The sequence below is a fragment of the Salvelinus fontinalis genome, unplaced genomic scaffold, assembly GCF_029448725.1.
Source record: "Salvelinus fontinalis isolate EN_2023a unplaced genomic scaffold, ASM2944872v1 scaffold_0010, whole genome shotgun sequence".
NCBI classification, from domain to species: domain Eukaryota; kingdom Metazoa; phylum Chordata; class Actinopteri; order Salmoniformes; family Salmonidae; genus Salvelinus; species Salvelinus fontinalis.
Window position 1 is genome coordinate 633,852 of NW_026600219.1, and position 12,500 is coordinate 646,351.

At 42.2% G+C, this 12,500-nt stretch overlaps 1 protein-coding gene across 7 annotated transcripts in view; it reads right to left on the reverse strand.

The window, feature by feature from the left end:
* Positions 1-12,500, reverse strand: part of LOC129842060 (adhesion G protein-coupled receptor L3-like) — a 362,294-nt gene that overhangs the window by 23,857 nt on the left and 325,937 nt on the right. For all 7 annotated transcript variants that reach the window (XM_055910441.1, XM_055910442.1, XM_055910440.1 and 4 more), the window contains 2 exons: positions 5,927-5,993; positions 1,612-1,703 (listed from right to left, as the gene is read on the reverse strand). In XM_055910441.1, coding sequence (XP_055766416.1) covers positions 1,612-1,703; positions 5,927-5,993 — 159 coding nt within the window. The remainder of the gene's footprint in view (positions 1-1,611; positions 1,704-5,926; positions 5,994-12,500) is intronic.

A 12,500-nucleotide genomic window follows, 5' to 3' on the forward strand; every position in this document is an offset into this window, starting at 1 on the left:
TCTTTCTCTATTTCTGTCTGCTTGTCTGTCTGTCTGTCTGTCTGTCTGTCTGTCTGTCTGTCTTACTGTCTGTCTGTCTGTCTGTCTGTCTGTCTCTCTCTCTCACTCGCTGTATCTATCCTCCTTTTTCTCTTTCTCTCTCTGTCTCTCTCCAACCCCCCCTCTCGGTCTCTCTCCAACCCCCCCTCTCAGTCTCTCTCCAACCCCCCCTCTCAGTCTCTCTCCAACCCCCCCTCTCTGTCTCTCTCCAACCCCCCCTCTCTGTCTCTCTCCAACCCCCCCCTCTCGGTCTCTCTCCAACCCCCCCTCTCAGTCTCTCTCCAACCCCCCCTCTCTGTCTCTCTCCAACCCCCCCTCTCTGTCTCTCTCCAACCCCCCCTCTCTGTCTCTCTCCAACCCCACCTCTCTGTCTCTCTCTAATCCCCTCTGGTCTCTTATCCCCCTCCCAACCCCCCCCTCTCAGTCTCTCTCCAACCCCCCCTCTCTGTCTCTCTCCAACCCCACCTCTCTGTCTCTCTCTAATCCCCTCTGGTCTCTTATCCCCCTCCCAACCCCCCCCCTCTCTGTCTCTCTCCAACCCCCCCCTCTCAGTCTCTCTCCAACCCCCCCTCTCTGTCTCTCTCCAACCCCCCCTCTCTGTCTCTCTCTAATCCCCTCTGGTCTCTTATCCCCCTCCCAACCCCCCCCTCTCTGTCTCTCTCTAATCCCCTCTGGTCTCTTATCCTCCTCCCAACCCTCAGTCTCAGACATAATGTTTGAGTTAAACTAAGCCCTTTGACAGACTCATAGACTTCTGACTGGATTGTAGTCAGAGTTCTAACATGCAGCTGCAGTCATTACACAGTCACTCTGTACCAAATGGTACCCTGGTCCCTGTATAGTGCACTACGTTTTACCCAGCGGGCTCTGGTCAAAAGTAGTGCACTACGTAGGGAATAGGGTGCCATAGGGCTCTGGTCAAAAGTAGTGCACTACGTAGGGAATAGGGTACCATTTGTGATACAAATATTGTTTCACAATGTAGATATCTTAGTGAGGAGATGTGACATAGTGAATGGTGGACATAATGACATAGTAACTAAATAATGACATAGTGACTAAATAATGAAATAATGACATAGTGACTAAATAATGACATAATGACATAGTGACCAAATAATGACATAATGACATAGTGACTAAATAATGACATAGTGACTAAATAATGACATAATGACATAGTGACCAAATAATGACATAATGACAAAGTGACTAAATAATGACACGACATAGTGACTAAATAATGACAGTGAATAAATAATGACATAGTGACTAAATAATGACATAGTGACTAAATAATGACATAATGACAGTGAATAAATAATGACATAATGACATAGTGACTAAATAATGACACGACATAGTGACTAAATAATGACAGTGAATAAATAATGACATAATGACTAAATAATGACATAGTGACTAAGGATAATAAAAGACGATCACAGAGTACGATCACACGTACAGTCCAAACAGACGCAAGCATGAACACACACACAAACGTGGGCACACACACACGTGCGCACACACGTGCATGCAGGCACGTGTACTGCAAAACACACGCAGACTTACTTGATGTTGTCCAGGCATCCAGAGTCTGGTTTGAGGATAGCTGTATGGTGGAACATCTTATAGAGGGCGATACCCAGGAAGATCACGTTCAGCTGAAATACACACACACACACACACACACACACACACACACACACACACACACACACACACACACACACACACACACACACACACACACACACACACACACACACACACACACACACACACACACACACACACACACACACACACACACCAGGATTTCAACATTGTCAGGATTTCGTCAGGATTTCAACATTGAATGACATGATACATAGTGTTTATATAAGACACTGTAATATCATTTCAATATACTCATGCATATGTCCATGTATACACTAGTCAGGATCGAGGGAAAGATGAACGGAGAAAAGTACAGAGAGATCCTTGATGAAAACCTGCTCCAGAGCTCAGGACCCCAGACTGGGGCGAAGGTTCACCTTCCAACAGGACAACGACCCTAAGCACACAGCCAAGACAATGCAGGAGTGGCTTCGGGAAGAAGTCTCTGAATGTCCTTGAGTGGACCAGCCAGAGCCCAGACTTGAACCAGATCGAACATCTCTGGAGAGACCTGAAAATAGCTGTGCAGCGACACTCCCGATCCAACCTGACAGAGCTTGAGAGGATCTGCAGAGAAGAATGGGAGAAACTCCCCAAATACAGGTGTGCCGAGGTTGTAGCGTCATACCCAAGAAGACTCCAGGCTGTAATCGCTGTCAAAGGTGCTTCAATAAAGTACTGAGTAAAGGGTCTGAATACTTATGGAAACATGATATTTAATTTGTTAATTTTTTATGAATTAGCAAAACATTTATAAAAATCTGTTTTTTGCATTGCCATTATGCGGTGTTGTGATGTCATTATGGGGTATTGCATTGCCATTATGGGGTGTTGTGATGTCATTATGGGGTATTGTGATGTCATTATGGGGTGTTGTGATGTCATTATGGGGTATTGTGATGTCATTATGGGGTGTTGTGATGTCATTATGGGGTATTGCATTGCCATTATGGGGTGTTGTGATGTCATTATGGGGTATTGTGATGTCATTATGGGGTGTTGTGATGTCATTATGGGGTATTGTGATGTCATTATGGGTTATTGCATTGCCATTATGGGGTGTTGTGATGTCATTATGGGGTATTGCATTGCCATTATGGGGTGTTGTGATGTCCATTATGGGGTATTGCATTGCCATTATGGGGTGTTGTGATGTCATTATGGGGTATTGTAATGTCATTATGGGGTATTGTAATGTCATTATGGGGTGTTGTGATGTCATTATGTGGTATTGTAATGTCATTATGGGGTGTTGTGATGTCATTATGGGGTATTGTAATGTCATTATGGGGTGTTGTGATGTCATTATGGGGTGTTGTGATGTCATTATGGGGTATTGTGATGTCATTATGGGGTGTTGTGATGTCATTATGGGGTATTGCATTGCCATTATGGGGTGTTGTGATGTCATTATGGGGTGTTGTGATGCCATTATGGGGTGTTGTGATGTCATTATGGGGTGTTGCATTGCCATTATGGGGTGTTGTGATGTCATTATGGGGTATTGTGATGTCATTATGGGGTATTGTGATGTCATTATGGGGTGTTGCGATGTCATTATGTGGTATTGTAATGTCATTATGGGGTGTTGTGATGTCATTATGGGGTGTTGTGATGTCATTATGGGGTGTTGTGATGCCATTATGGGGTGTTGTGATGTCATTATGGGGTGTTGTGATGCCATTATGGGGTGTTGTGATGCCATTATGGGGTGTTGTGATGTCATTATGGGGTGTTGTGATGCCATTATGGCGTGTTGTGATTTCATTATGGGGTATTGCATTGCCATTATGGGGTGTTGTGATGTCATTATGGGGTATTGTGATGTCATTATGGGGTATTGTGATGTCATTATGGGGTGTTGTGATGTCATTATGTGGTATTGTAATGTCATTATGGGGTGTTGTGATGTCATTATGTGGTATTGTAATGTCATTATGGGGTGTTGTGATGCCATTATGGGGTATTGCATTGCCATTATGGGGTGTTGTGATGTCATTATGGGGTATTGTGATGTCATTATGGGGTATTGTGATGTCATTATGGGTTATTGCATTGCCATTATGGGGTGTTGTGATGTCCATTATGGGGTATTGCATTGCCATTATGGGGTGTTGCGATGTCATTATGGGGTATTGTAATGTCATTATGGGGTATTGTAATGTCATTATGGGGTATTGTAATGTCATTATGGGGTGTTGTGATGTCATTATGGGGTATTGTAATGTCATTATGGGGTGTTGTGATGTCATTATGGGGTATTGTAATGTCATTATGGGGTGTTGTGATGTCATTATGGGGTATTGTAATGTCATTATGGGGTGTTGTGATGTCATTATGGGGTGTTGTGATGCCATTATGGGGTGTTGCGATGCCATTATGGGGTGTTGTGATGTCATTATGGGATGTTGTGATGTCATTATGGGATGTTGTGTTGTCATTATGGGGTATTGTGAGGTCATTATGGGGTGTTGTAATGTCATTATGGGGTATAGTTATGTCATTATGGGGTGTTGTGTGTCAATTGATGAGGGGAAAATAAACAATTTAATATATTTTAGAATAAGGCTGTGTGTGGGATCTGGGAAAAGTCAAGGGTCTGAATACTTTCTGCATGAACTGTATGTAGATGTATGTACAATAAACATGTACATGAACAGTAAATGTGATGTATATATCCAATATTCAGTGGCCAGACTGGGATTTATTCTGGGGGATGTTCATCTCATAGACAGGTCCTACAGTTACTCAACACTTCACCTCTCTCTGCCTATATGTGTGTGTGTGTGTGTGTGTGTGTGTGTGTGTGTGTGTGTGTGTGTGTGTGTGTGTGTGTGTGTGTGTGTGTGTGTGTGTGTGTGTGTGTGTGTGTGGGTGGGTGGGTGGGTGGGTGGGTGGGTGTGTGTGTGTGTGTGTGTGTGTGTGTGTGTGTGTGTGTATGAGTCTGTGTGTGTGTGTGTGTGTGTGTATGAGTCTGTGTGTGTGTGTGTGTATGTGAGTGCTTGCGTTCCTCCTACACATTCTGGCTGTCAGAGCTGGCCTTGGTGTTATCTCTGTGGTGAGTTTACTAGCACCAGGCAGCCCTGAATACACTGACATCCAGCTAATTGGTTCAGTGTCATCCTCATTATCTATCTCTCTCTCTCTCTCTCTCTCTCTCTCTCTCTCTCTCTCTCTCTCTCTCTCTCTCTCTCTCTCTTCTCTCCTCCCTCTCTCCTCCCTCCCTCTCTCCTCCCTCCCTCTCCTCTCTCTGACCTTTCTCCCCTCTCTCTCTCTCTCTTCTCTCTATCTCTCATATGTCTGGCTCAGACAAAGCACAGCGAAACATTCTAGAACACCAGAAGTCCTGTGAACATTCCGTTGACAATGGAAGGTAAAATAACTTTTCTGAGAAAGAAGGAAGGAACTTTGGAAAGATGGATTCCAGGAAGAGAACCGTTGGATGGACATGCTGCTGCTAACTAAGGCTTGGTCCCAAACGCCATCCTATTCACTACACACGCCACACCGTGTGCTACTGATGAATACAGATAGGTGTTCCATATGAGAGGTATGGATGAGATATACATACTATAATCCTGGAGAAGGAATTATTATGGAGTTATAGAACCACAGAACCAGAATTATTATGGACTTATAGAACCACAGAACCAGAATTATTATGGACTTATAGAACCACAGAACCAGAATTATTATGGACCTATAGAACCACAGAACCAGAATTATTATGGAGTTATAGAACCACAGAACCAGAATTATTATGGAGTTATAGAACCACAGAACCAGAATTATTATGGAGGTATAGAACCACATAACAATAATTATTATGGACTTATAGAACCACAGAACCAGAATTATTATGGACTTATAGAACCACAGAACCAGAATTATTATGGACTTATAGAACCACAGAACCAGAATTATTATGGACCTATAGAACCACAGAACCAGAATTATTATGGACTTATAGAACCACAGAACCAGAATTATTATGGACTTATAGAACCACAGAACCAGAATTATTATGGAGTTATATAGCCACAGTACCAGCTATCTCTCTTCTTACAGTATAATAAAGTCCCTGCATACATTCACAGAGATTAAGCAGTACTTAAAACCCAGTTCTTTTTTAAAGTAGGAATATACAGTGTGTGTGTGTGTGTGTGTGTGTGTGTGTGTGTGTGTGTGTGTGTGTGTGTGTGTGTGTGTGTGTGTGTGTGTGTCTTACCATTATTATGAGTGTGGCAGGGCCTATGAAACTCCATATAAAATATGTGTCCAACCGCAACCAACACCTGCAGAGAGAGAGGGGGAGAGAGAGAGAGAGAGAGAGAGAGAGAGAGAGAGAGAGAGAGGGGGGGGTAGGGGGAGAGAGAGGGGGAGAAAGAGAGAGAGAGAGAGAGAGAGAGAGAGAGAGAGAGAGCCAGAGAGAGAGAGAGAGAGAGAGAGAGAGAGAGAGAGAGAGAGAGAGAACATAAATCAGACATGCCAAAAGCCCAGTAGTAAGCACGGGAGGGAGGGAACGAGGGAGAAGGATAGAGAGAGAGGGAACGAGGGAGAATGATAGAGAGAGAGGGATAAAAAACATGCCTTAGATACAGAGGGATAGAGAATGGTTGAGGATTTACCATAACACGACAGGACAGAGAGAGAGAGAGAGAGATTGAATATACACACAGAACATACATAACCCAGATGAGACAGATAGAGAATAAATAGATAAATAAACCTCCCTGAAAGGTTCAAAGATATGACATCACTGCTATCTCCAGACGTAGAGATATGACATCACTGCTATCCCCAGACATAGAGGTATGATATCAGTGCTATCCCCAGACATAGAGGTATGACATCACTGCTATCTCCAGATGTAGAGATATGACATCACTGCTATCCCCAGACATAGAGATATGACATCACTGCTATCTCCAGACATAGAGATATGACATCACTGCTATCCCCAGATATAGAGATATGACATCACTGCTATCCCCAGACATAGAGATATGACATCGCTGCTATCTCCAGATGTAGAGATATGACATCACTGCTATCCCCAGACATAGAGGTATGACATCACTGCTATCCCCAGACATAGAGGTATGACATCACTGCTATCTCCAGACGTAGAGATATGACATCACTGCTATCTCCAGACGTAGAGATATGACATCACAGCTATCTCCAGACGTAGAGATATGACATCACAGCTATCTCCAGATGTAGAGGTATGACATCACTGCTATCCCCAGACATAGAGGTATGATATCAGTGCTATCCCCAGACACAGAGGTATGACATCACTGCTATCTCCAGACATAGAAATATGACATCACTGCTATCTCCAGACATAGAGATATGACATCACTGCTATCTCCAGATGTAGAGATATGACATCACTGCTATTCCCAGACATAGAGATATGACATCACTGCTATCTCCAGACATAGAGATATGACATCACTGCTATCTCCAGATGTAGAGATATGACATCACTGCTATCTCCAGACATAGAGATATGACATCACTGCTATCTCCAGATGTAGAGATATGACATCACTGCTATCTCCAGACATAGAGATATGACATCACTGCTATCTCCAGATGTAGAGATATGACATCACTGCTATCTCCAGACATAGAGATATGACATCACTGCTATCTCCAGACATAGAGATATGACATCACTGCTATCCCCAGACATAGAGATATGACATCGCTGCTATCTCCAGATGTAGAGATATGACATCACTGCTATCCCCAGACATAGAGGTATGACATCACTGCTATCCCCAGACATAGAGGTATGACATCACTGCTATCTCCAGACGTAGAGATATGACATCACTGCTATCTCCAGACGTAGAGATATGACATCACAGCTATCTCCAGACGTAGAGATATGGCATCACAGCTAACTCCAGACGTAGCGATATGACATCACTGTTACCCCCAGACATAGAGATATGACATCACTGCTATCCCCAGACGTAGAGATATGACATCACTGCTATCTCCAGACGTAGAGATATGACATCACTGCTATCCCCAGACGTAGAGATATGACATCACCTAGATCTCCATATGACATAGTAGTGTGTGTGTTTCTTTAAATAGTGAGTTATAGGTGTAACCCTCACTAGCAGTATTTATGAAGTAGATAAATTACTGGGACAAGGTGAAAAGGACAAGAGGAGCGCACACACACACACACACACACACACACACACACACACACACACACACACACACACACACACACACACACACACACACACACACACACACACACACACACACACACACACACACACACACACACAAGGTTAAAAGTGGTCGTAAAATATGTTATCAGACACATGGTAAATTAAATAACCCTGAATATCTTTACTTATCAATTCATCACAACACAAGACAGCTCCACTCAGATGACTTTCCCTGTGTGTGTGTGTGTGTGTGTGTGTGTGTGTGTGTGTGTGTGTGTGTGTGTGTGTGTGTGTGTGTGTGTGTGTGTGTGTGTGTGTGTGTGTGTGTGTGTGTGTGTGTGTGTGTTAAGCTGGTTTAAATGGCCGACTGATTCATGACCTGTTAGTTGAATTATTCATCTTCCAATTTCTGCCACATTAGACAGAGCTCCATTATGGGTCTGGGCTGAGCCACTGTGACCTCCGTAACGGCTCTAGCAGAGCCAGTGTCACCTTTTATAATGGGCCCTGAATTAGACTCAGTGCGACTGGCCAGTCATTCCGGCTCTGCGCTGAGCCAGAATCACCTTTAGAATGGCCTCTCAATGAGAGTCAATGCGACTGGCCAATCAATCTGGGTCAGTTTCACCTTTTATAATGGGCCCTGAATGGGACTTAAGTGCGACTGGCCAGTCATTCCGGCTCTGCGCTGAGCCAGCGTCACTTTTTTTCAGAATAGTAAGAGTTAGTACAGCAAACCCATGTTCACAACAACATTAATAGGGTACATCATTGGGGGGGGTTACACTTCCTCAGTCTCAGAGTAAAGGCTGCCACAGTAGAATGGGCTCCAGTTAGCCTGTTAGATCCCGTCTGCTACACTGACAGGTGGCGCCTGTGAGATGTCATACCGTCGTGATAAAGGTCTGGATGGGGTGGGATGGCTTTCCTCTGTGGGCACAGTTGTGTTCCACCTAGTTCTATGGTACAGTCTTGTATTTATAGTTCTATGGTACAGTCTTGTATTTACAGCTCTATGGTACAGTCTTGTATTTACAGCTCTATGGTACAGTCTTGTATTTACAGCTCTATGGTACAGTCTTGTATTTACAGCTCTATGTTGAGTTGAGCTCAACTGGAATTATTGATAACACTCTACTTGGCGTTCTGAATCTAGAACCTTATATTTAAATGAGGGATGTTTGATCAACTATTGATCTGATGTGGAATCCCGCTCGGTGTTGCCTGACGGTTCAATGCTGCCGTGAGTGTGTGTGTGTGTGTGTGTGTGTGTGTGTGTGTGTGTGTGTGTGTGTGTGTGTGTGTGTGTGTGTGTGTGTGTGTGTGTGTGTGTGTGTGTGTGTGTGTGTGTGTGTGTGTGTGTGTGTGTGTGTGTGAGTGAGTACGTGTGATGGTCCTAGTGGCCCACAAAGACCTACTACACTCTACTAAACTACTATACTACTATACACCACTATACTACATTATACATTATACTATACCACTATACTATACCAATACTACTATACTATACTTCACCACCACACCATATTATTATTATATATTATACTATACTAAACTGCTATACTACTATACTATACTACTGCACTATACTACACCACTATACTATATTATACTACTATATATATATATATATTATACTATACAAAACTGATATACTACTATACTATACTACTGTACTATACCACACCACTATACTATATTATACTACTATTATATATATATATATATTATACTATACTAAACTGCTATACTACTATACTATACTACTGCACTATACCACACCACGATAATATATTATACTACTAATATAATTATTTATTATACTACACTATACCATACTACTATGCTATACAATAGTAGTATAGTATGGTACCATACTATACTGCTGCACTATATTACCATGATATACCGCTATACTATACTTCACTATATCATAGTATACTAGACAATACTCTACCATAATATAGTATACTATACTATGATATACTACTATACTATATTGTGCTGCTATAATGCGCTATACTATACTACTATAATACACTATATTACTTTACTATATTATACTACTATACTATACTACAATACTATGTTAAACTCCACTGCTATAATATACTATACTACCTTACTATATTATACTACTTTACTATATTGTACTACTATACTATAGTATACTACTTTACACCACTATACTATATTACACCACTATACTATATTATATTGCTATACTATATTAAACTCTACTACTATATTATACTACTATACTATATTATACTATTTTACTATATTATACTACTTTACTATATTATACTACTATATATATTATACTACTATATACACTGCTAAAAAAAATAAAGGGAACACTTAAACAACACAATGTAACTCCAAGTCAATCACACTTCTGTGAAATCAAACTGTCCACTTAGGAAGCAACACTGATTGACAATAAATGTCACATGCTGTTGTGCAAATGGAATAGACAACAGGTGGAAATTATAGTCAATTAACAAGACACCCCCAATAAAGGAGTGGTTCTGCAGGTGGTGACCACAGACCACAGACCACTTCTCAGTTCCTATGCTTCCTGGCTGATGTTTTGGTCACTTTTGAATGCTGGCGGTGCTTTCACTCTAGTGGTAGCATGAGACGGAGTCTACAACCCACACAAGTGGCTCAGGTAGTGCAGCTCATCCAGGATGGCACATCAATGCGAACTGTGGCAAGAAGGTTTGCTGTGTCTGTCAGCGTAGTGTCCAGAGCATGGAGGCGCTACCAGGAGACAGGCCAGTACATCAGGAGACGTGGAGGAGGCCGTAGGAGGGCAACAACCCAGCAGCAGGACCGCTACCTCCGCCTTTGTGCAAGGAGGAGCAGGAGGAGCACTGCCAGAGCCCTGCAAAATGACCTCCAGCAGGCCACAAATGTGCATGTGTCTGCTCAAACGGTCAGAAACAGACTCCATGAGGGTGGTATGAGGGCCACATGTCCACAGGTGGGGGTTGTGCTTACAGCCCAACACCGTGCAGGACGTTTGGCATTTGCCAGAGAACACCAAGATTGGCAAATTCGCCACTGGCGCCCTGTGCTCTTCACAGATGAAAGCAGGTTCACACTGAGCACATGAGCACATGTGACAGACGTGACAGAGTCTGGAGACGCCGTGGAGAACGTTCTGCTGCCTGCAACATCCTCCAGCATGACCGGTTTGGCGGTGGGTCAGTCATGGTGTGGGGTGGCATTTCTTTGGGGGGCCGCTCAGCCCTCCATGGGCTCGCCAGAGGTAGCCTGACTGTCATTAGGTACCGAGATGAGATCCTCAGACCCCTTGTGAGACCATATGCTGGTGCGGTTGGCCCTGGGTTCCTCCTAATGCAAGACAATGCTAGACCTCATGTGGCTGGAGTGTGTCAGCAGTTCCTGCAAGAGGAAGGCATTGATGCTATGGACTGGCCCGCCCGTTCCCCAGACCTGAATCCAATTGAGCACATCTGGGACATCATGTCTCGCTCCATCCACCAACGCCACGTTGCACCACAGACTGTCCAGGAGTTGGCGGATGCTTTAGTCCAGGTCTGGGAGGAGATCCCTCAGGAGACCATCCACCACCTCATCAGGAGCATGCCCAGGCGTTGTAGTGAGGTCATACAGGCAGGTGGAGGCCACACACACTACTGAGCCTCATTTTGACTTGTTTTAAGGACATTACATCAAAGTTGGATCAGCCTGTAGTGTGGTTTTCCACTTTAATTTTGAGTGTGACTCCAAATCCAGACCTCCATGGGTTGATAAATTTGATTTCCATTGATATTTTTTGTATGATTTTGTTGTCAGCACATTCAACTATGTAAAGAAAAAAGTATTTAATAAGAATAGTTCATTCATTCAGATCTAGGATGTGTTATTTTAGTGTTCCCTTTATTTTTTTGAGCAGTGTATATGTATTATACTATACCATACTACTATGCTATACAATAGTAGTATAGTATGGTACCATACTATACTGCTGCACTATATTACCATGATATACCGCTATACTATACTCCACTATACTAAACAATACTCCACCATAATATAGTATACTATACTATGGTATACTACTGTACTATATTTTACTACTATAATGCACTACACCATACTACTATAATACACTATACTATACAACGCTACTATATTATACTACTATACTACAATTCTATATTAAACTATGCTGCTATAATATACTATACTACCTTACTATATTATACTACTTTACTATATTGTATTACTATACTATAGTATACTACTTTACTATATTACACCGCTATACTATATTATACTGCTATACTATATTATACTCTACTATAATATAATATACTACTTTACTATATTATACTACTATACTATATTATACTATTTTACTATATTATACTACTTTACTATATTATAGTACTATACTATATTATACTACTATACTATATTATACTATTTTACTATATTATACTACTTTACTATATTATACTACTACATATATTATACTCACTGTCCGTTCCGTAGCTCCCATAGTCCACTATAACAGCTGGTTAACCATATCCCTCCCCTCCTCCCTCCCACAGCATA